This window comes from Dasypus novemcinctus, chromosome 14, assembly GCF_030445035.2.
Source record: "Dasypus novemcinctus isolate mDasNov1 chromosome 14, mDasNov1.1.hap2, whole genome shotgun sequence".
Taxonomy (NCBI): Eukaryota; Metazoa; Chordata; class Mammalia; order Cingulata; family Dasypodidae; genus Dasypus; species Dasypus novemcinctus.
Window position 1 is genome coordinate 70531364 of NC_080686.1, and position 26872 is coordinate 70558235.

General features: G+C 35.4%; 1 protein-coding gene across 1 annotated transcript in view; it reads right to left on the reverse strand.

Moving 5' to 3' along the window:
* ANGPT1 (angiopoietin 1) overlaps window positions 1-26872 on the reverse strand; it is a 247053-nt gene that overhangs the window by 61577 nt on the left and 158604 nt on the right. Inside the window, exon 4 of the mRNA XM_004457536.5 lies at window positions 19888-20120. Coding sequence (XP_004457593.1) covers window positions 19888-20120 — 233 coding nt within the window. The remainder of the gene's footprint in view (window positions 1-19887; window positions 20121-26872) is intronic.

Here is a 26872-nt window from a genome sequence, read left to right on the forward strand (position 1 = left end):
ATATCATGAAATGATATGGTGATATACACCAATCAGGGTCTTATTTCACAGCTTATGTGTGCATAATGAGCTATTTTCTTTGTTTCATTCCCAAGTGTTCTGAAATAAATGTTATGTTTTACATATATGAAATGGACACATAGTAAACATTTTAAAACATAGAATGATAATAGTAAAGATGAATTTTCTAGATGTTACAAGTGCCAAAACTAATGATAAATATTTCTAAAGTAGTCCTAAGATTTATTAAGATGGAAGGTAATGCCTGGAGGAATATGTAGTAATTGGCAAGAAACTGGAATATGGAAGACTGACGAGGGGAATGAAGAAAAGTGAACAAGACAGGATTGGGAGGAGTCCCTGGAAACCTGATAGAGGTCTTTATTCACGTAAAAATGGTTTAACCCTTTTGTAAAAACTGGTTTAAAAGTATGTATTAACAAAAGGAACTTTAAATCCAAAAGTTCCTTCTTTGACTATAACTCTTATCTTTTGTTCTCCTATTCTTTAATTCCTACTGAATTTCAGATTCCTCTAATCAAAAGTCTGGATCCCTGCCCTCACCAGCAACCCTTTCTTAGCGTCTCTCTTCTTTCTTCCCACCCTTGCTCTCAGGGCCAGGTATTTAAGAATGTATTGGAAGGTTGGAAGACACTCATGGTGTTCCTTATCCATTGTGTTTTCATGGAACAAGTATGGGTAAATTCTGACCCCAGGAAGGGCATTTATCCACTCTCTTGCCTCCTACTTCTAGATTTCCAAACGTTAAAGCAAGGCTATTAAATGACATTCAAATGGCTTATTTTCTAAGCTTAGTTGAGCACTCCATGTTTCTTAGTCAAACTCTTGGTCATCCCAAGGGACTTTCTATCACATTTCCTTCAAAATCTATTTCAAACTTTTCAACTTTTTTCAAGACTATATCTCACTTCTAATAGTCCCTCGCACTATCTATATGGCCTTGCTTTACATTTTACTATGAAGGTCAAAGCCATTTTTTATTAGTATCCTCCCTATGCCTCTTCTATACTACAAAACTTGCTTTTTCTAGCTTTCCCTTGCTACCTTCTGTGTCAACTTTTCCTAGTCCATTTTCTACTCATGAAACTGTCCTTTCTCTTTCAGTTTTTTTCCCCATTTTCAAAAAACTTATTGAAATATATCACTCATACATAAACATACGTAAATAATAAGTGTATAATAATAGTTGTGAACTTAGAAAACAAACATATTACATCATACAGGACTCTCATACCTCACCCTACCACCAATACCTTGCATTGTTGTTGAACATTTTTAACTAATAATTAAGGAGCACTGTCAAAATATTACTACTAGCCAAAGTATTTTCCCCCCAACCCACCTTATTATCTTTATATCATTTATATATGAAAATACATAAACAATCAGTATATAGTAAGAGTTGTGAACTTACAAAGCAAACATGCATAACATCATACAGGGGTCCCATACATCAACCCTCCACCAACACCTTGCATTGTCATGAGAGGTTTGTTACAAATTATTAAAGAATATTGCCAGAATCTTACAGTAATTATAGTCCTTATCTTATATCTGGTGTATTTTTCCCCAACCCACCCTATTATTATTTTAAAAATATATTTTTATGACAGAAATTGTAAGCTTCTAAGACAATCATGCACATGTACAGAATTCCCAAACAACACCCCTCTATCAACACACCACACAGTGGTAGAACATTTGTTATAAATTATAAGATGATATAATCCAATTGTTATCATGCCCATAGTGTACATTTGGCACACATTTTTTCCATACTGACCCATTATCGACACAGGACATCTTTGGCATAGATGCAAGAATATTTCATTATTACTGGTAACCATAGTCCCTAATCACTCTGGTTATATTTTTCCCATGCTTCTCTACATTCCCACCACTTTGCAATAGTGATGTACATTTGCTCTAGTTAACAAAGGAAACTCTTGCATCCATACCATCAACCACTAATCTCATCCACCTCTTGGTTTACTGTGTTATTCAGTTCCTAGATTATTCTCTAGCATTCTGTCAGTTGGCATTTACATACCTAGACTACAAATTTCAGCCACATACCCACTTATAAACTATTACTATGTGTTACCATCTACACTATACTTTTCCACACATTTACAGTAAAGCTCATTAAAACTTTTACATATATTAAACATCAGTAGTCCATCTCAGGCTTCCTCTTATGTCCTTTAAGAATCGACCACCTACCACCAAGTCCTGAAGACATTTTCCTACATTTTCCTACAACTTATTCTAGAAGCTTTATGGTTCTTGCTTTTATTTTTAAATTTTTGATTGTTTTTGAGTTAATTTTTGTATAAGGTGTGAGATAGGGATTCTCTTTCCTTCTTTTAATTATGGATATTCAGTTCTTTCAGCATCATTTTTTGAATGGACTGTTGTGCCCGAGTTGTGTGGGTTTGACAAGCTAGACAAAAATTATTTGACCATACATGTGAGGGTCTGTTTCTGAACCATCAATTTGGTTTCATTGGTCTATGTGTCAGTCTTTATGCCAGTACTATGCTGTTTTTGCCACTGTAGCTAGGTAATATGATTTAAAGTCTGGAGATGATAGTTTGCTTTTCCTTTTTAAGATGTTTCTGGCTATTCAGGACCCCTTGCCCTTCTAAATAAATTTGATAATCATCTTTTTGATTGTTTTTAAAAGCTGGTAGAATTTTTATCAGGATTGCATTGAATCTATACATCAATTTTAGTAGAACTGATGTCTTAATGATATTTAGTCTTCCAATCCATGAGCATCGAATGTGTTTTAGGCCTTTGGGATTTCTTTTAACAGTGAGTTGCAGTTTTCTGAATACAAGTGTTTTACATCATTGTTAAGTTTATTCCTTACAGTCCAAACTGACTATTTATCTGTCATAATTTATTTTCACCACTCTTTTGACATGTTTAGTTACTTTTATTGATGTAATCTTCATTTCTAGACTCTTTTCCAAGCCTCTCTCTCCTGTTTCTTCTTTTCAGGCTCTAGCATGCCCATTAGTATTTCCTAAAAATCTGGTCTCTTGGCTAGAAATTTTCTCAGTTGCTGTTTATCTGTAAATATTCTAAACTTTTCCTCATTTTTGAAAGACAGTCTTGTCAGATATAAGGTTCTTGGCTGGAAGTTTCTGTCTTGTAGTATCTTAAATATATCAGACCACTGTCTTCTTGCCATTATGGTTTCTGGTGAGAAATCAGCAATTAATCTTACTGGGTATCCTTTATGTGTTATGAATTGCTTTTCTCTTGCTGTTCTCAGAATTCTCTCTTTGTCTTTGACATTTGACATTCTGATGAGTATGTGTCTCAGAGTTGGTTTATTGGGATGTTTTCAGATGGGAGTACGTTGTGCTTCTTGGACATGGATATCTATATTCTTCAATAGGGTGGGGAAATTTTCTACCATTATTTCTTCAAATATTCCTTCTGCCACTTTTCCCTTCTCTTCTCCTTCTGGGACACCCAAGACACACATGTCTGCATGACTTCTGCTGTTATTCAGTTCTCTGAGATCTTGCTGAATTTTTTTCCATTCTTTTCTTCATCTGTTCTTTTGTATGTTCACTTTCAGAGTCCATTTCTTCAAGCTCACCAGCCCTTTCTTCTGCCCCTCAAATCTGCTATTATATGATTCCAATGTTATTTTTTAAATTTCATTTACTGTGACTTTCACTCCCAAAAAATCTGCTATTTTTCTATGTATGCTTTCAAATTCTTCTTTCTGCTCATCCAAAGTCTTCTTAATATCCTTCATCTCTTTGGTCATCTCATTGAATTTATTAAGGAGATTTATTTTAAAATCTATGATTAGTTGTCTCAACTCCTTTGTGTCATTGGAGGCTTATTTTGTTCTTTTACCTGGGTCATACCTTCCTGTTTCTTGGTGTGGATTGTAATTTTTTGTTGGTGTCTTGGCACTGGCTTACTAGAGTATTTATTTTGGGTGCAGTTTTTCTCTTAGTTTAGGGCTTCTTGCCCTTTCTCTCTTGCTGGTTGTGCAGTAGGAGCCAAGGATGTAGTTGGTGCTATAAGCTGTGGAGTCTCAAGCTGCCCTCATTCCCCGAGGAATTGATGAAGCTTCTCCCAACTTTCTTCTTTGCCAGAGGTAGGGACAGAGTCATAGCTGCATGGAATAATCCAAGTCATGCGGGCCTAGACTGTAGTTGCCCAGAGAGACTGATGAAGCTTCATGCCCCTTTCTCCCCTGCCTTGGGCAGGGATGGAGCTGCAGGTGTGAGTAGCAATCTATGCAGTGCAGGTCCAAGATGACCACAGTTGCTCCATAAACTGCCGATTGTTCAGTCTGTGCCAGCCAAACGTATCATCAATTGCCTGGATAGGCTGGTGCAGGGCCTTCGAGCTTCCTCCCTGCCAGATGTGGGGCTGAAGCATAGGCTAGGGCTGCAGGCCGATCTGGGTGAAAGAAACCATCTCTACTGTCACTGTGATTTTTGGTCAGTCCAACTGACCCTTAGGCTGGAGGTGGAGTCAAAATGGCAGCTATTGTACTCTTTCCAACTTGGACAGGTTCAAACTTTAGCTGTTCTTAGGGTTATACTCTAGCCAGCCAAATCCACCAATCAGTAGCTGAAATCGGTGGCCAACTGTCTTCTCTTCCCCTGTTTTTGGGGAATGGAATTCAAATTCCAGCCACAGAATAATTTCTGGAGCAGCTTGCACTGCAGAAGTAGGATTATCACTAGCCTCTGCAGTGCAACCTTTAATTTCTCAGAGAGGCTAGCGCAGATTCCCCCATCTTCCTTGCTGTCAGAAGTGGGACTGGGTTTATACCAGAGCTTCAATCTAACCTGGATGGAAAGAAGCTAGTTCCTACCAGCACTAATTATCAGTCTGCCCTGCTTCCCTTCGTACCAGGTGCAGAGTTAAGATGGCAACTACCAGCTTCTTTCTGACTTGGACAGGATCAAACTTTGGCTGTTCTTAGGATTATACTTTAGCCTGCCAAATTTACTGATCAGTAGCTGAACTTGGTGCTCAACCATCTCTTCTTCCCTCGTTTTTGGGAAGTGGAGCTTCCAATTCTAGCCACGAACAGCTCCTGAGGAGGTTTGTGCCTCCAGTGGAGGATGCACACCAGCCTCTGTGGCATGGAGCACTCTACTTAAGAATCTTCTCTTCTCTGCAGATGGGCAGTTTCCTCATTCCATTCCTTCAAGGATGTTGCAGGATGCTCTTCTGGTCTCCTGGAGCCTCCAAACACATGTTCCAGATAACTCTGAGTGTTTACTAACTACCCTGTAACTACCTTGAATAGTGTTATTCATTATTTATAGAAGCATAATATGGAAGACATTACAGTGAAAGGCGTTTAGTACAGCCTTCAGCTTCAGGAAGGCTCCTTGAAGAAATGGCAGTTGGGCTGGGGTTTAAGGCATGAGAATTTTGTCCTCTCTCTTGACCCGCAGCTCCATATATATCTACTTCTCTGGTGGGGAGTTCCTATTGCTACATCCACTTCAATTTATTTGTTATCTAATCTTTCCTTGCAAATCCTATGTTCTCTATTTCTCTTACTGAACCCACTATTCTTTGCAATTATGAGCTATTATAAAAAGTTAACGAAAGTTTAATTATGGGATGATTAGACTGAGGTTTTTTTTAACTAGTCTCTCTTAATTAATTCAATCCATGCTATATTAATTAATTCAATAAATATTGACAACATCTGCTAAGGGAAAGACTTAACCAAGGCACTGGAGACACAGATATGAGAAAAACCCAGTCTTGCCCTTGATGTGATCATAGTCCAATGGGAGGAAGGCTTATTATATTAAGCCTTCTTCCATGATAGCAGAAAACCCAACTCAAGCCAACATAAATAAAAAAGATAATTTATTGGATCATGTAATTGAACAATCCAGGGCACAGCTTTAGGTAAGTCATAATGGGATTTAAGACAATGTGATTAAGAATTGCTTTCTTTATCTTTTTCTTGACTCACTTGTTGTTAGCTAACTCCCTAGGCACAAGATGGCCATCAGCAGGTTGTATAGCTGTAATGTGACAGACTTAAATACAGCAGCAAAGAGAGAGACTGCAAACAATTATTTCATTGGAGATATATGTCAGATGCATTGGAGAATGCAGAGTGGATAAACCCCACCCATCAGGTGGACTTGGGAGGTTTGTTTAGAAGAGAAAACATCTGAAAGAATAAAACATGTAGCAAAGTTTATCTGAGCCAAATTTTAAGAGCTTGGTGTGTCAATTCAAAGACTTTGCCTGCACCAACATCAGCAAATAAATCTATTAAGTTTTAGGAAGGAATCATTATTCATTCACTCCTTGTGGTCTTATCTTTACAAACAAATCTTTGTGATCTAAAAGGAGAGAATAGAGACACAAACAGGTGCATGATCTGTCTTTCACCAGCAATTCAGTTCTCAGCAAGCAACTTGAGACCCCAACTCCAGCAGCTGTTTCCTTTACCCAGCTCTTCCCTTCACCTGTCACACCAATTACATCCAAACTGTGTATCCACCACCAGAATGACTTCAGAGAAAGACCACAGAAGCTGAGGCATGGGGTCACTTCAATTTAGATGAACCCTCAAGAGAAAACTTCCTGGAATCTGAGTTTGGTGATTCTAAGGCTCAGCAACCCTAGCAGAATATGCAGAAGCAATTAGTATTGTCACGGGATCTAAGCCAAAGCCCGTGTTCCTACACATTCCTAATAAGTTACTATAAATGGATCAATTTTTCCAATTTTTTTTAGTTCTTATATATGGGTAAGGGTTCATATCTTTCCAGTATTTAACAAATATCAGAATGTATGCATGTCAAGTCATTTGTTTAAGAATAATCCCTGTGGGACTTTTTGACCATCATTGTTAGGGAGATCAGAGTGCTAGGAATTGACCCTAAATCTGTAATTTCAACACAACAGGTCACTGAAGTTAACTGAGTATATGGATAAAATGGTACATGTGACAAGGTACAAACAAACAATTGATTAGATTCTGTACTCTGTAGCCAGGTGTGAAGGCATTTCATAGAAAGACCATTTTGAAGACACTCCCTAGATTCTAATTTTTTTGAAGGACTTTTAGGGAAAAAATCATGAAAGAGGGTAATATCTTATATCTCAAGTGTGTGAAAATTAAAAGAAAATGTGCAAGCAGCCTAAGTTTCAACACTTTATGGGTAGGTGAGAGGATGAAGTGCTCATCAATGATTTTATAAATATATATACATATATCAAATGCATAAATACATTAAATTTTAGAGTTCTAAATAAAATATTTCAAGGTTGGTATTTCATCTCATAAATGTGCATAAGGTTGATGTGGCAGCATGAATGCTTTTAACCAACAAAAATTCCATGTAGTTCAAATATATACTTACACACATTATATATTAACTGTTGTATCACAGTACAGCAAACATATATATTCTATTGCTAATTCTTTTTTTTTTAGGATTTATTTATTTATTTATTTCTCTCCCCACCTCGGCTGTCTGCTCTCTGTGTCTATTTGCTGCATCGTCTTCTTTGTCCACTTCCGTTGTAGGCAGCACGGGAATCTGTGTTTCTTTTTGTTGCGTCATCTTGTTGTGTCAGCTCTCCATGTGGGTGGCACCATTCTTGGGCAGGCTGCACTTTCTTTTGCACTGGGTGGCTCCCCTTATGGGGTGCACTCCTTGAGCTTGGGACTCCCCTATGCGGGGGACACCTCTGTGAGGCACTGCACTCCTTGCATGCATCAGCACTGCACACGGGTCAGCTCCACATGGGTCAAAGAGGCCCAGGATTTGAACCGCGGACCTCCCATGTGGTAGACGGACGTCCGAACCACTGGGCCAAGTCCACTTCCTATTCTTAATTCTTAAAAAGTCTTAATCATACAGCTTTGGTTAACTAGTTAAGAGCTTTCCTTTTTTATGAAGCTATTATTCCTCTACCATCCCCACTCCTTGCACTGGTGTAAAGGGACATTTGGAATATCATTTACCTGCAGTATTATTATTTTAATTCAAAGTTTTTGAAAAAGAGTTGCTTTATTCTCAGTTAAGTTCCTTAACTGTATATATTTTGTATCTAATGTATAAAATTTTGACTCCCCAACACCTTGCTTGGTGGAACTATAATAATCATTATCATGGAAGCAGGGATATATGGGAGAAGTGACAAGAAAAAAGACAGAAAAGACAAGAAAAAAGAATATTGAGATGAGGAGAGGAGAGAGCTACAGAAAGTAAAAGTGTCTGTGACACAGAAACTGTCAGGAGAAATTTGAAGAAGTGATGGCCCATAGCTTCAAAAGTTAACAAAAGATTATGAAGTAGGAGCCTCTAGGCAGCCATGTAGGATTTTATAAAGTCCATACATTACAGGTCATGTTCACTCAGGATTTACCCCCATTACTTTTAGGTTTTATTCTCACAAGCCTGGTCACATAGTCATCTAGTCTCTGTACTATTTCCTAGAAGCTTTAAGTTTAGAGGAAGGCTTGGTGGGGGAGGTGGGAATGAGGATGTATGTGTGTGTGCATGTTTCTCTTCTAGAATCAGACATGAAGACAACAGGACTTTGGATAATTGACAAGTATTTTTTTGTGAGTGAATAAAGACAGTAAATATAAAAAGTAGGCAAAACTAAGAAATGATAAAAATGGGTATTATATAAGGACAAATTATACATATTCCCAAGGGTATCATGGTATGATGAAAATTAGTTCATGCTGATAATAATGAACTTAGTGATCAGAAAAAGAATTTTATTCAATCTTCTGAAAAAGGGAGTAGAGGATTAAAAGCAATAGAGAAAAATTACCATCATGATGTTATAAAATTTTCTTAAATCTTTACTACCCTTAAAGGGATACATCTTAATTATCTGGATAATCTATTACCCATGATATATAATTATACATATATTCATTTTTAATAATATTGAGATAATGCATAAGGTATATAAATTGAGGACAAGCAAAGCACTCTATAACATAAGTGACTCTTTAAGGAGTTTTTTAAATGTGGAAAAATAATGAAACAGCAATTAAATCTACATATTTCTACTTCCCCAGTTAGATTAGCATATTTAAATAAGTTTTCTAATATCTCTCTAACGTAAAATGATTCTTGTGCATGTAACCAAACTTACATTTGATGCCAATTATTTTTTAACTTGAAGTAAAGAATGAAAAAAGATGCTTGACTAAAAGTTAAAAATGAATTTACATATAACTTTTGTTAAATTGAGTGACAATTCATTTTAATCAAATTCATTTCTGTGTTTCCCCTTTGCACATTCTGATGGGCAGTTATGAAAACCTCATGACCCTTGCCATTTGTTCAGAAGGTCATTTCATTAACAAAGATATATTTCAGTCAGGTGTTTTTTTTGTATGTGTTAGTTTTCCATGTAATGTTTTCAGCCTGTCTGGAATATATTGATTGCACACACACAAAAAATTATCCATGGATGTGGAAAAGCTTAAAGGCCATCTTTTGTGACTTATTATGAGTAGACAAATACTTGATTTCAGCAAATCCAGTAAGAATGGAATTAAAGTCTTTGAACAATGTTATAGACATATAAATGTAGCTGCCAGATGCTTTCAAAAACTGAAAAAAACTATACTTTGAAGTACTAAACAAATATTTACGGTCTGACTGTCATCATTGTTATGTCATTTTAGTTTTTACTTTTGTGGGGAAATACACTTGAAGAACAGTATTTAATTACCAGTTGAGAATTCTACATGGAATTCTACTTTGAATTTAGGTCTTCCCCAGTCATTGGGAGTGATATAAAACAGTGAGAAGCTTCAGAAAGATTGGATCATAAAATGTGCATCTGTGTCTAGGATACCAGTCAATATCTAAGGTTCCTGGTAATTCTATGTTGAGTGACTTGGCAGCAAAACTGGGACTGGAACCCAGGTGTTCTGATTCCTGTTCCTTCTAAACAAGACACAGGTGAGATATCTTAATCTAGACTTTGACTCTAGGAAAATGGAATGGAGGCTTAATCTTAGCTGGCACGGTTTGTGTGTGTGTATGTGTGTGAGTGTGTGTGCATTTTTGTTAAATGTATAGATGAGGCCTAAACAACTGGCAAAAGCCAAATACTCACTTAAAATCAAACTCAAAGTTCAAACTCATTATTCTCAAGTAATCCATAATGATTGTGTAAACAGACCATTCACATTTAAAAGTAATTTTGTGTGTACAAAGACATGATAAAGTACTGATATTTAAAAAGGTTTAATTTAATTATTTAATTATTTAATTAAATTATTATAGCTAATAATTTTACTTCATGAATTCATTAAAAAGATGGGTCATTCTTGATAGATGTCATATTAACATGACCCTTTATCTGAGATGGTCCATCTCAGACTATGAGGTCCCAAGCCAGTGCTAGGGTAAGATTTCTGTGTCCTTAAACTAGTTATGATATTAGTGTTCTTTAGTTGAAGATAATTATGAGCTTCATGGGAAGCTAGAAATGTTTTTTATCTTTTTTTTCTTCTTTATTTTCTTTTAAATGTTACATTAAAAAAATGAGGTCCCCATATACCTCCCACCCCCCTCACCGTACTCCTCCCACACCAACAACCTACCCCATCATCATGGCACATTAACTGCAAATGGTGAATACATTTTGGAGCACTGCTGCACCACAGGGACAGAGGTCTACATTGTAGTCTGCACTCTCCCCCAGCCCACCCAGTGGGCCATGGCAGGGCACACAATGTCCAGCATCTGTCCCTGAAGCACCACGCAGAACGACTCCAAATCCTGACAATGCCTCCACATCGTATCTCTTCTTCCCTCTCCCTACCCTCAGCAGCTACCGTGGCCACTTTCTCCACATCAATATTACACTTTCTTCCATTACTAATCACAATAATTCCCCAGCAGAATACCAGTAAGTCCACTCTAATCCATACTCTATTCCTCCATCTTGTGGACCCTGGAATGGTTATGTCGAGTCCCCCTCTACATCAAGAGAGGGCTTAGATTCCACATGGATGATGGATGCAATTCTCCTGCTTGCATTTGTAGGCACTCTTGGCTCCCTGGTGTGGTGGTTGACCTTCTTCACCTCCCTGTTAGCTGGCCAGGGTAAGTCCAATAAACCAGAGGATAGGAGTTACAAGTCTGCTGAGGCTCAGGGCCTGACTGTCATATGGACAGTCCAGAGATTCAGGTCTCCTGAATATATACCAACTCCAACGCCTACCACAGGTCCGGTAAAAGCACCAGAAGAGGCGCGTGTAGAAAGGTCATATCTGAGTCAACTTCATCACACTCAGGAACACAAACTCCAAAGGAGGGCCAACTGACATGGCACTGAACTCCTGAGTCATCTGCCATGACCATAGAACCTGTGGGGCTCTGTAGCTCTTAGGAGAACCAGTACCTGGGCTTCTATCCACTTTGGCTGTCTCTGGTAACCTGTTGAGGCATGTGTAAGCATCACCCTTCTGATGACCTCCTGACTCTTTTTTGGAGATTCATAGCCATTTAAACTCATTTGTCCTTTCCATTTCCCCCTTTTATTCAAAGTCCAAAAGCAGTTTTTAACACCTGATATTACATGTAGGCTGCGATATGCTGCTGGTCTGAGTTGACCTTTATATTCAAGGTCTTTTTCTAGTTACATCATCAGCTGGTGCTTGGTAGTAATCCCTCAGCACCAGGGAGGCTCATCCTCAGGAATCATGTCCCACGCTGGGGGGAAAGTAATGCATTTACAGGCTGAGTTTGGCTTAGAGAGTGGCCACTTTTAAGCAACATGCTCTCAGGAGGTAACACTTAGGCACCCTGGAGCCCTAGGCCCAGTTCATATTTCAGGCAGACAGGCTCATAATCATAGCCATCAGTGTCAAGGGCTCATAGTTAGACCATCTGTCTTTATTGGTCTTTGCCATTGCAACAACCATCCAAGTGCAATGACAAAGACCAGTAAAGACACATGGTCCAACAAAGAGCCTTTGATACTGATGGCTATGATTTATCATTATTTTTAAGTTTCTTTGCAATTGACTTTTAGAAAAAGCTTAAGCTCATGATAATTATCTGTTCAATATGTTGTTTATATGTATTTAAGCCAAAACGTACAGTTGCAATATTTCTCAGATTTTATTTCCTTTTTCTTCCTTCTCAAAATGCAAGAAACTTCATGGGGCTTTACTCAATGTTTGATGTGATGCATACATACTTACTGACGTTGATAAAATGTTTTCTTAAAATTTTCTTTAAGAGTAATTTTAGGTGTCATTTTGCTCAATATAAAGTACCACAGCTTATCCTTAATGAACATCTTTTGTCCCATTATGTCCCCAAATGTAGAAAATATTGCTGAATTTGACTTGAGTGTGGATGAATCCAGGAAACGATTTAATTAAAATTCTATTCAAACTATTTTGTACTTAGTTGCTTTACCCAAACAAGCTATGAGCACAAGAGAAGAAAGAATGGAGTTTGCTCTCAGTAATTCTGGGTCATCAAGGAAACACTTTTTTTGTGGCCTTTACTCTGTTAACTTCCAGGCCCAGCTGACACCAGGGATATCCTTTTTCAGACAGGCAAGTCTGAAGTTGAAACTCCAATTCCAAGAGAATTAACCACAAAATTTAAAATCCCTTCTAAAAGATGTGGTTTAGAAATAGTTCATGGGAGAGGTCAAGGACTGTATTATTTTTTATTTTGTTATCATTAGTTTGGCTATCTGCTATTCATACAAAATTTTATAGAAATTACAACTTTTCAAAAGGCAGATAAAATGCTCCATCAAAAAGGAGAAATAGACCATTTCCAAAAATAAACAGCCACTTTCCCCTTAAGCCATTGGGTTTTATGAAAGGAAGTGCTAGAAAGTGTGGTTCATTTTAAGGAAACTGTAAATGTTTGACATATAATTTTCTGTCAAGATAAAGCATTTCCCTCATTTACTCACTGAAGCTTTCAGCAGATGACTTCCTGTATTTTTCTTTCTCTTTCTACCTAATGTTAAGTTGCTCATTACAAGTAGAAAACAAAAAAGCCAAATATCTTAGTCAATGGAAATGATATTTTCTATTTTTGTCAACATTTATATGGGTGGAATTCAAAAGAGTTTTAATTTTCTCCTGGCATTTGTGATATTTTTAGAGTCGTTCTTAACTCAAGGAGTTAAGTTTGCAGGAGCTAAAACTATCTCATCCTTGACTGAATGATTTACTTCATAGACTCAACAGATGCTACACGGGAGGTAAATTCCTTTCAGATGGCAGAATTATTCTGAGAACAGAGCAAATTACTCCTCAGCACTGGGAAGGAAGCAAATGCCTCATTTCCCCCTTTAAGAAGGCCAGAGGACCAAAAATAATGATCAAATGTTCCATACCACTGCAACCAGCCTCTGAGAAAGACCCTTTAGCCCAGATAAGTTAGATCACTGATGAATTAGTATTATCAGTCATTATGTCTTACAGATGATGTGAAAGAATTTTTTAAAATGAACTTCATGAGAAATTCCTTATGAGTTGAAGTTTGAACTTCAGAGTAGGAAACTAAGTACATAAATATGCTCATGTCTCTCAATATCTGTTTTTAAGTTTCTTTTATTCCGCTCTATCCTTTATGCCTCCCTATTTAAAATTGTTATCTTTCCTTTCACATTCACACTTCTTGAATATGGATGGGTAAATGGCACTTTTTAAATTTTATTTTCCTCACATTCATTTTAATATTCAACCTATGCTATTGAGCCATACACCTCAATGAAATTCTGCCTAAACAAAGTCACATCCCAATTCCAAATTCATTTCTACAATTTGAACTTTCTGCTTATTTGACACCGAAAATAATACATCTCATGACAATCTGTTTCTCCCTTCCATATCACTACTCACTACTGCTTTTGCCTGCTAATTCTTTGTTTTCCTTTGGTCTCCTCTTCTTTTATGTATACCTTAAAGAACTCCTAATTTTCTATCTTTGCTTTTACATTATTATAAAATGGGTTAGTAACAGTGAGTGGTAAATTCTCTGAAATTGTAATAAAATTATGTCTGTGTACTTGCAGTATGGGGAGCAGTAAATGGGAGGAAAGGTTAGAATCAACAGTTTAAATCAGATTCTAAAATGGATCCATGAGCCCATAAAGGTTATGAGTCATTGCTGTGTAGATGCATCTTCAACGATTTCCTCCACTACCATGGCTGCAACTACTTGTTTCCTCTGAGGACACACCAGTCTATGAGGTCCTCCATATTTTTCTCCTGAATTCCATATTTCTATTTTTCTGCCTACCACACTCAAATGTTCCACAAGCATCCCAGACAACATGTACAAAACTAAACCCATTATTGTTCCCCTTAAACCTGCTATCTCCCCATGTTGCTGACTTTTAGGAATGTCATCAATACCCCCTCAGTGACAACCCAGAAAATTGAAAGTCATATTTGAGTCTACTTCTAACATAATTATTTCCTTTTGATTCTATTTTTTCACAAATATCGATTTGTCTTTTCGCTTGCCTCTATTTGGTCCTGACCTCAGCATTCATCTCCTAGGAAATCTCTTTGAAAATCTGATGAAAACCATGCACTCTTCTTTCCTTCCCCATCACTGAACCAGACTGCCTGGGCTCCAATCTCAGCCCACTCACATACTACTAGTGTGATATTTGGAAGTTATTTACTATTGTGCTGAATTTCCATATCTGTCCTATGGGTTAATAGTAGCACCTGTCTTATAGAGTTGCTACCAGGATTAAATGAGTTAATATGCAGAGAACACAGAAGACTCATGCTTTGCATGTGTTATATGATGTGTTATATGATAATGGCAATACAGCCATCTGGTTCCCCATGATACTCCCAGGTGTGCCAATTTCTAATACATTCTTCCTACATTGTAACTGGGGGTAATTTTTCTAAAATGCAAGTATCACCATTGTCCTTGTATAGTATCAATGACTCCTCATTGCTTTCAGGGGTAAAAATTGTAGACTTCCTGATCTGCCTATCTCATCTCATTTTTCTCCCTTCTTCTGCTTTTATTCTGAGCTATTGGCTTATAGATCTATGTATACCATGCCCCTCCCATGCTCCCATGACTCCTAGCAGATATACCTGTTGTTTGCACTCCTCGGTGGGTCAAAATGAAGGCATTTTGAAGACTTGGCTATCATTTTCCATTAGTGTCAAACTGCCTATGCTTTACTTCTAAATCAACCTTTCCAGGATTGGGCAAATTATTCATATTCCCTCTGGAAGTTATAAAATGGGGCTAAATATAGTAGCTCCCCCATACTTCTATTGTGAGAATTGACTAAGATAATACACATAAAATTTAATGCCTGCCTCACAGTAAACATTCAATTAAATCCCCAAGATGACTCTCCAGATACTGGATTCTTCTTGCATCCTGTCCGTGTTATGATTTTAATATTCTGACTGTGTGCTTTGCTAGTCCCTAATGCCCTGGGCCCACCTCTAGCAAAAAATCCTGAAATATAATGGTCTGTCTCTCTCCCCACAAGCCCTCAATTCCTTGAAGCCACAGACTGAAATACATTTTCTCTCTCTCCCCAATGGTTTGAACAGATCTGGCATGCTATAGGAACTCAGCAAGTATTTGTTAAATAAAAATGGATGAATATCCTTAGCTCCCAGAAGAAGATCTGAATCAGAGCTGCTGTTGTTACCCCTATTTTTTTGAATGAAGGGGTAAGTTACTGAATCATAACACATTATAGCAGATTTCCAAACTAGTTTGGACAGTGAGACAGTTCAGCCTGTGTAATTTTATGGTGGAAACTGAAACTATTTTCTTTTTTCTTTTAATTTCTCCTTTTTAAAATATATGTATGCATTTATTTATTATTTTGCATGCTATGCAATAGCTTAATTCATGGCCACATAATACGATGTTTCTCATGTGTGCACTCAACATATGTGACAATGTTTTAATCACCTCTGAATATAGTAATGACTGGTGAATGTTTGACAGTCACAGCACCTGTGGTATCCTGATTATCTTCTCCAAAGGAATTCAGGACCTGTTTCCAAGCCATTATCAATGTAAACTATTTATTTCCAGCAATAACTGAGAATTGCCAAAAACATGAAGCAATAAGTTCAGCTTTGACACTGTGATAACATTGAGGGCAGTATTTCTGTAGTGGGTAATGTTTCTAAGAATAAATGTGACCAAATGTTTGGAGACAAAGGTTAGACAAAAATAAAATGTGTTACCTGGAAGCCTTTCAAAATGGAAGCAATTAAATTTAAAATAACTATTTGCCTAAGGCACAAATATTGCCTATTTGGAACTCAAAAAGAAGATTTAGTAAATTATTTCAGAAAATATGTTTATTAGTTGTACTTAGTTTAAATGTATCCTCGATATCAGATATTTTAGTAGGAAAATTGCTGTGAAACCAATATGCCCTATATGCAATAAAATGAACCAAACAAATATTTGGGGAAAGGGTACAGTTCTAGCCAACATTTTCTAGAAATGCTTATCAAATACCCTTAATGTGTTATAAGCACTCTAGAAGACATAAAAATTAAAACTACAACTTTTTGAGCACATACTATGGATAGGCACAGATACTGTTTGTTTTTTATAAATATCTTAATTCTTACTACAAACCCATCAGGAAAATATTATGATCCCCATTGTAAAGGTAGGGAAATGGAGATAAAAAGAAGCTGCTTGGATGATTTTCAACAATCAGATAATTTAGGGCATTGTATTCATACTTTTTCTGTGAAAGAAGTTTTGCTTATAGATAGCACTTGATAAACGTGTATTTAATAGAATCTTGTCAATTGGAAGAGATAGAACTAAAATATAATGAGTCAGCTATGTTCTCAGGATTATACATCTTGCTTTTCTATGCAGCATCTAATTTAATCATTTCCTTATTACTATGAAGCAAATACAAGTATCCCAATTTTAAAAATGATGAAATGGCTTTATAAAGTTAAATTAGCTGGTAATGACAAAGTAAACTCATTAAAAAATTCTTCTCTTGTGCTGTAGTATCACCTTCAGGCTATTTGCATAAATGAATGGGTCAAGTTGGAACCAGAAAACACTCAAGGTCAATTAAAATTTTTGTTTATTTGCATTATGACACAGTTCATAATGTTTTTGGAAAACCTTGTGTAAGACCGCTCTTAGAGTTGTTAAAATATTTAGAAAATTTGATGAATTTATTGCAATATATTGGGTTTGGAATTTGACTATGTGAAACTAAAAGTAAACTTCACATATAATCCTTTGATAATGAATCCATGTTTTAAGAAAATTCTTGGTCAGAGTATTTTAGAGAAAGGTTTTGGTGTCTATGGCAAGAATCAAAATGAAATGGAGGTTGATTTTAGTGACTTCATACTATCTTTATTTTGGAACTTCATGAAAGGCGATTTTTCTTTTTTTATTATTTATGACATTTATTTTCATACAATTGTAGAACATAGAGTGCTTATCATTCGTGCCCCACGATTTTTACCAACATGCATTTTGGTGATCATTTCACTGATGTTACCATGTTAATAAAAGAAATATCTGTGCAATTGTCCTGAAAGACCCAAATACTGATTTTAATTAAACATTAAAATGTATTTTACTAAACTCGCAGTAATATTGATGATATTTAATCTAGTGTAATGTTATTAGCCATTTAAAGTTTTAAATTAACTATTACTGAAAACTATGACTCCAGTGAAAATGAAGGTATGTAGACAATTTAAATCTTGATAGAAATCTTAATTCAGAGACATTTTCCATTTTTGGTGTCTTTTATGGGTCCTGAAATGGCCAAATATTTAATCACAACTCTTAATTGTGGGATTAAAGAGAAAAACAAGATTAACAAGAAGCAATTAAAATCCATGGTTATAAGACCACAGAACCCACTGCAAAATAGGGCCCTGGTCTTATATTAGGACCACAAGTATTATAATTATATCAGGATTTATTTTAAGATTGTATCATCAAAAAGAAAATACTCTTCTAGTGACCTAGAGTATTAAAAAATTTTAGTAACTAATTTTAAAAATTCGGACATGCTATGTCATTTAAATAGACATGTTTATTTCCTCTTGCCCTGAGTGTATGTTAAGTGTATCATCTACCATGGTTGCCTCCATAAATGTTCAATGAATGTTTCTTAAATTGAACAGATGTTTGGTAGTCTGAATGTTGCACCCAAATTACAAACCTAGCCAAGGATCTTAATTTAAAAGTCACACCCCTGCCTCTAAAAGTCTACAGACATATAAATTAGATAAATACTCAAAAGAGAAGTTAACAGGTGATAAGTAAGGAAGTAAAAGCTCAGTGAGAATCACAGTCTCTAAAATCAAGGAAAAATTACTCAACTCTATGAGCTTTAAGTTTCAGGATGATATGAAAAATGTGTTTTCAATCTTTCCCCAAATATATTCAGCTCAATATGAGAACAGATATGTCTCATATTGATTCTTAATTTCTAAATACTCATGAGCTCTATTAAAATTCTCTGGCAAAATCCTACCAAGTTTTCTTCCAGTGGATTCTAATTCAAGGTTTTGGCAGGATCTGACTGATTAGCAGGTTTTTCCCTTCTCAATCACATTACTGAGCACACCCAAATGGTGCTCTGGGAACTCACTGTTTAAAAAAATATTATTGTACAAAATATATTAAAGGCTTGTTTAGACTATCTAAAGGAGATATAATTCATGGTAATGGAGGGTAATATGGAAATGTGAAATGTCTTTAAAAGAAGATCACTTAACATGGAATTATTCTCTACACTCATACATACACATGGAAGAAAGGATTGAGCTAACTTTTCATATAACTCAAGTCCACTATTAAAGGCGACTCTACATGCATGCATTTGCCTATGCAAACTGAACAATTAGGTGAATGGTCATATAAGCTATAGTTTAATGACAACCCTAACTTTTCAATGTAAGTGGTGCTCTCTTTTACTTTCAACAACATTTACAAGTTCATCTTTACTTAGATAAAGGCTGATTAGAGAGTACCACTGTAGCAGGTGCACTGAAGCTCCAAATTTTTAAGAGCACCACTGAGGCTCCTGAGAGGTTCTGCTTGAAGTGTGCAGGTGCACATGGAGAACTCATTAAATAATTGTTGGTAAGTTGGATGGATCGATGGATGAATATCTTCTAAATAGGCACAGGCCTTCAGATATTTCCAGTGGATCACTGGTTACAGAAATTTTACTATGAGAATTTTGTAATATTTACTACTGAGTACCAAAGAGTAAGGTATGCAGATGCCCTGGTTAAATCTTCTCTACATAGGTCAAAGTCTTAGTAAATATTTTAAATAATAATGATCTTTTCCCACTCAGAATAATTATGGGAACTGCCTTTATTTCCTTTTCCCTGCAAGCAATTCCCCACCCCACTGCCAACAACAACAAAAAACACAACAACTATTAGTTTAAATTGGGAGTCTTCATGTAATTCTCCCTGGCACTCAACTAATGTTTGACCTTGGCTAATTTCCGTCCTATATGATTACTTATCTAACACCAAGTGTTCATCCATGGCTGTGTACTAGATTTTATCGGTTAAGGGTAAAAAGACCATAAAAGAAAGAAGAAACCAAAAAGCTCTTTTAGGAAGATATTGTGGATTTATGAATTTAACTTAAGAATTCATTCTCCAAAGATAAAACCATGAGACAATCATCAGCAAAAACTTTATGAAATCCTTACACTATAAAGGTTTTTTTTGGTTTTACACTTTTACACAGCAACTGATTAAAGTAGAAATTTATATTGAATTTTTACTTGTTCCATATTAATAAAATATTTGCAATACCAAAGCGAAAAAGAAACTCTTACCACCATCTTTAGTGCAAAGGTTGACGAGGTTGTGAACAGTGTCCATCAACTCCAGCTGCTGCTTCTGAAGGACACTGTTGTTGTTAGTGGCTCTGTTTAGCTGTTTCTCCAGCTCCTGGATTATGTATGTTTGACGAGTAACCAAACCTTGAAGGTGCTCTTTCTCTTCCTTCAAGGTATCCAATTCTTCCTTGTGCCTTCCCTCCATTTCTAAGATTCTGTGCTCTAATAAACTACAAAGAAGTGAAAATAAGACTTAGCTTTAAAAATGCTATACAAAAAAAAAATGTGATTCCACCCGTCCCTGAGTTTATTTATGGTTAGAAATTTTAATTAGATGTTTAATTAAATATTTTTTATATTTTCAAGTGAGAGACATGAGAATAGTTCTTTTAAAAAATAGGATATATATATCCTATTTATCTTACATTTATATATGTAATCAAGTCAAATGAAGAATTATTATACTAAATGTTGTCAGGGTGATGTTTGTTTCCTAAATATAATTTATTTCCTGAGGTGTGTTTTAGACCTGGGGCGGGGGGAGGAGTAGCTGACATGAACTCAAACAATTACAGTCTGGAGTTATAGTATAACTTTCACAAAGGAAATAAGTTCAATAAGAAACAGAGTTCAGGGGGAAAAAAACAAAAACTACAGAACAATCTTTTATTGACTTTGTGTCATTCATTTGGAGTTCTCAAGACACTAACAAACTGATTAATTTTCACAATAGTGCTGCAGAGTCAGGGGTTATTCATGCAGAAAGCAAAGGACCAGGACAAGACCTACCTAAATATTGTCATAATGAATTAAAATTCTTGGGACTTTTGAAACTTGGTCTTATATTCCAACTACTAGTTTACTTTATTTGTCAATCTAAACTCCAGGATGAAGCTTTAAGACACCACAAATCACTATATAAATGGCTCCTAAAAGAAAGACTTGGGATGCATTGCTCGATGAAGCAATCTTTAACTGAGAATCTTTCTCAGAATTTTTCAAAGGATACTCCCTTGGTGCATTAAAAATAACATAGAATGCAGAAGATCTCTTGGATCCTAGAAATAGACTAGAAATTCAAAGGATATACATTTTATGGAGTGCTAATATACTAGCATTCCTCAGGGGAAAGCCTTACTTGGTTTTCTCAGTTACATTTTTAGAAGACTCCACCAGTTCTTAGTTTACAAGGTGCTATTCAAATGTGACATACCAAACTAGGCACTTAATTTACCTCGGAGAACTGTAGCACTGAATCATACCTATAAGTTTTCAAAAAGGAGACACTAGCAAGGGTTTTAAATTTTTATAGTTTAATTATAAAATAGAGCATGATTGAAGATGTTGAAATTCTCCAACTCCATGTATTGAGGAGCAAACTGGAATATCTGATTGCTCTTTACATAGATTAAGAAATTAGGAGAGAATTCCTCAGGGGCATTCTAAATCTTGTCCACAAACCTGTCCTCCAAGAGTGTGCTTCAACATGCGCTAGTACCTGCCAAGCCAAGTCTGAGATACACTTGGACATTTTATGTAAAAGATTTAATAATTTAGCACACCTTTGGGAGCATGCCCAAATTCACATATGAAATTTTCATACTGAGACGCTTTAGGGGAAGCTCTGTGATATGTGAAAATGAAGCAGGAACTTGCCTTTCTTCTGTGTTGCTTTCACTCTACTAGATACCAACTGAGAAAGGGCCGTTCCTTATACTCATCATGGCCAGTATCGCTAATTCTTGCTACAGTGATTTGGGAAATATATTATAGTCGTTTATATTTTTTAGTCCTTTTTCAGGAAAGAAAACTTAGGCAATGATGTCAGAGTTGAAAGAGAGTAGGTGTAGGTATGATTCATCATCTTACATTAACAGTATTTTCTTCTATGCCAATAACTTGTTGCTATCAGAGAAGTTTACAGTTAAAAAATAAAAACAAGAACAAAAACAGTTCTCTATTGGTTAAATACATTTCACCCTATCTACTGGTTAAGCAATTTGTGTACTTGCTGTGAATTTCAAAGGTGATCTTTTTGCCTATTAAAGGTTGGCCTTCATATCTGAGAATTAACCACAACTGATGTCTTAATTAATTCTCGGTATTCTTTTTAAATTATTTTTGTTCCTATTCATGGGGTAATGATTAGAGTAAGATGCTCATAATTTAAGGTATCAAAAGACATCAACAAAGTTTGTCAGCTTAGAATAGATAGTCAAATGAAGCAAAGAAGGGAGTGTTCTAGGAAATAAGGAGGTAACTCTGTATCATAACATCTCACAGGATTTGGAAACCAAAGTAATGTGCTTGATAACTACAAGCAAACTGAAAATATTCACATTTTTTCCCAAATGGCAACTCCTACCAGTTTATAATTGTTACCTCTTTCAGTCATTTTTGCATCTCATTTCTTTACTCAGAGATCCCTTAAAAACTTTTCTAATCTAATAATTCTATAGTAACCTTATTTATTATGGATATAATTTATGTTAATTAAGTTTATATTTCTTCAGGCAAGACTGATCCTCTCTTGACTTCTGTTTCCTTTGATATTGTTCCTCTGACTTGTCTGTTTTCTTGTCATATTTAACTTCTAAAAGACTATTCTATTGTCTTTGACACTTCTCATTCATTGTCTTATTATCTACTTTGGAAGTCAGCCCTTCCTCCTCACTACTTCCAAAATGGTACAAAGCTGAGACTTTCTTGCCAGAAAAAAATCATATTTTATGACTTCTTATTTTACCATTACAGTTTTGTGGCACTTATAAGATCTTTAACTCCTTAAAGATTTATTCTTAAAGCAATTATGATGCTTTAGATTGAGTATATGCTAACAGCTCCCATTTATATGTAGGAATCTAAATAGTTTAACCACAATCATACAGGTATTCAGTGTCAGAACCAGGCCAAAACACCATGTCTTCTAATTTGTTAGATTAGAAACTTCCCATGACAGCCCATGGCTGTGAAAACCCACAGTGCTTCATCTCATCTCTTTGATTTAGTATAATGTAATCTGTACCTTTTTCGATCCATTCATATTTTATCAGGGGTCAAGGCATAACCTTGCCATCTAAGTATTTCTTGCGTATGGTTATTTTGAGAATTTCCCATTCAGAACATTCTTTGATGTTATCCATCTTTCCCCATGTATATAAAAACATTTATTTGCTAAGTCAGTTTCTTTTATCTGAATTTAGATTTTCTTGAAGACCACTTTGCCTCAACTCTTCTGCAATTAAATGTAATTTTCTTAGTTACTATACTGAGCATATCACATTTTTCTCCAAAGCCTTTACTGGTTCCCTAACATTTTTTCTATGCAGGTCATTTGGGAGAGACCACCTCAGCTTTTCCTATACCAAGTCAGATGGGAGAGTCCACCTCTGCTTGACATGGTAACCTCTATGTACAGGGGTTGACCTAAAGGACAATATTACAGCTCCAGCATCCAAAAATCAGGTAGGCAAAGTAGTCAAGTTTTTGCAAATGATGGTCTTCAGCAACTAGTGCAGTTTAGGTTTAAATGAATTACCCAAAATCTGATTCCTAATTCCAATTCACTCTTTTCTAGAGTACATTTACTGTAAAGAAGTCCATTGTCAAGATTTTGGGACGCCAAGATTAAATAAACAGCTAAATTAAGACATATCCTTTAGGATTAGCTTTCGGTGTAACAATAATTTATGAAACTGTGCACCTCAATGTACACAAATTGAGCTAGAAATCCAAAGACAGAGTTTCTCACAGGATTTTCAGTATTTCCTGTTTCTCATCTTTATGGAAACACTTTGAGAAGAGTCATACATAGAATTTTGGCACCTAACTTCTAGTTTGAAGCAGAGGTGCCCTTTAATGAAAGATAAAAATAAATAAAATAATCTGAGCCTTTAACTTCAGCAAAGCATTCTAAATGAATATACACTGAGCCCCATTTGAATGTTTCCATTCTTCTTCATAGTTTGTCTCCTCCAACATATCTTATTGGAAATATTTTAAATCATCGATCACTTCTTGAAACTTTCAGAGAAAAAAATTCTCCCTTTCAAATTGTTTCCCACAATAGAGTTCTTAACATAGCAGCCAATGAATTCATAGTGGTGACAGTTGCCTAAGCTCTATGTGTGTAAATATAGCCCGTCAAACAAGGAGAAAGATGTTGAACATATAGAAACCTTCTCATTTTTATCTGTTTGACCCTACTTACAGATGTTTCAATTTTTCATTATTTTTACTATGTATGGTGTCAACATGTGTTGCAAATATGGGTTTGTAGAGTGATTTTTACCTCATTTAAACAAGTCTACAGTAAGTTCAGATTAAATTTATACTTTAAGTATTCTCTCATTAACTGAAGTTAATTTGTTTGTAATTCAAAATTGGGAAAGAAGCATAAAGACTATAAGTAAACACTGGCAAATATTTTTTTATTGGAGTAAATAAGAATAAGGTAAATATGCTTTGAAATCCAGAAGCCAAGAAGAAGAAAGATGGATAAATTTCATGACATAAAAATATAATGCTTTTATAAAATAATAAAATGAACAATATTTGCAACAAAATTTTAATGTCCATTTATAAACTCATATGAGTTAGTAAAAGAAAGATAAATAATCTAACAGAAAATGATAAAAGAGGTGAATAGGCTAGTCACAGAAGGAAAAACAGAAAAGATGTACAAATTAACTCTCAGATAGACAAGATTAATTAGATGGCTAGCAATGCTTTTTGGAAATTGTCAAGGCCATGCACTTTTAGGAAGCATGTGAAATTTGGAGATAAACTTATTAATTTCTAAACAAATTTTAAGTAATCACAATAGTAATTCTAGTAAGTTATTAATTATAGTACATCCATAAAATTGAATTGCTACTCATCCTTTAAAATGAATGAGGTATATCTGTATATACTTACATCTATAAGACATCTATGCTGTATTGGTATTAAGGAGAAAGAAACCTAGAATTTAAAGTATTATTTAAAATCTATACACACAAACACACATTATATAAATATGGACTTATGCACATGTGAGTGTATATGTGCTTGTGTCTATGTAGGCACACACATAAATATGTACCTTCTATACCCTCATGTATGTTAGTGTATTCATAGAAAAAAATAAGGAAGAGTAAGCACCATACATTATTCTGCTAATGATTTTCTGCAGGGGGAGAAGGAATTAGAGCGACTTTCACTTTCAATTTTGAATGCTTCTCTATTATTTAATGTTTGCATCAAATTTGTCTTATTTGTTTAATTAATCAGATAAATAAGGTAAAAAGCCATGTGGGCAGATGCTTTCTAGAGATTAAAAAATTGGGCTGAATTAGCAAACCTCAGGATGTGGACAGATAACCTTGGTTGTCATGCAACAGCCTTTTGGGAATGCAGACTAGCAGTGTAAACACTATCTCTATTTTAATTATGTTAAGAATAATGAATGTACTTACAAGATTTCATGTAAACTCTATGTAGTGTGTTTCCATCAAATACATTTTCGTTAGTTTTGCATGTTTGTTTGTGTGTTTAAGTTAAGTGACATTTGTTGGAGTAGGGCTCCTGGGATATTTGCCAGTTCATTATAGATTCAGCATTCAAAAAACATTCAGTAATTAACTATGTAAACTAAATGTAGAGAATCTCATAAAATTCACAAAAATAAATAAATGACTGTTTCTATATTCTAAAAGGTCACAACCAAACAGTAGAGAATCAGATATATCCATATATATCTACATATCTATATAGATATATAGTGATGTAAAGTGAAAAATGAGGAAAAAAATGGTACATTTTTATCACATATGTTGTAATGAGTAAAGCTACCTGGCATAGTCAGAGAAGGATTCTCAGAATAAGTGACATCTGCAGACTTTGAAGGATGAATAGGAGTTTAGGAGCTGAATTGAGGGAAGGCAGACAAAGATGGCATCAAACATGTCTGAAATAACACCACATGCTCAGTGTGATACTAACAGCTAACATGATTAAACATGTTAAACAGGTGTGCTGGCCACTGTTCTCAGTACTTTATATGCATTACCTCAATTAATCCTCACATCAGTTCCATGCAGGATTGTTATCATCATCCTGTATTACAAATTAGGAAACCAAAGAACAGAGAGTTTAAATAACTGGTCCAAACTCACAAGACTTGCAGGAAGTAAGGCTGGATATTTAAGATTATAATGATAGCAGATGATGTCCTATGCTAAAGAGCTTGGACTTAAGTCAGTTGCAGAGAATCATTAAGGGGATGGGAGGGAGGTACTTGAAGAAAAGTGAAAAATAATCTGAACTGCATTTTAGAAAAGATTTTGGCTTGAGAGGCACATGGCATAAGGCAGAGAGATCATTGCGATGACCCAGACAAGAATGAATGGGAGTTTGACCTATGGCATAAGCAGTGGGAATAGAAGGAACAAGTTGGATTGGAATAACATTTAGGAGAGGGAATTGACAGCATTAACAGTGTTGAGTGAATTGTAGGGGATCAGTGAAAGAGAAGAATTAAGATGACCCTTAGATTTCCTGTTTGATTTAAAATTCTATTCCAAATGTGGGAGGGGTAGGGAGTGGGACATGTGGGGATCCCCTATGTATTTTTTTATGTAACATTTATGTAATCTAAGTATCTTTAAAAAAATAATGAGTATATGTTTTAAAAAAGAAAAAAATTATATTCTACTTTACAATACTAATGTTAATGAAATTTAAGAGAAAATGCTGTATTGCATTAATTCCTTATTTTTAAAAAATGAGAGGGGAAAGCATTACATTCTATTCAAAGAATCTATAAGGTGCCCCATTTACAAGGAATAGAATAGAGTAGTATAAATTCACATAGACACTTTTTCTTAATTCCTGCTATGTACAACTAAAGTAAGTCACCTAGTCTAATACTAGAAACTAGACAGGTTTTGCTTTAATATTTTGTAAATATTAGAAGAGTTTTAATTAAAAAGACTGCAATTTA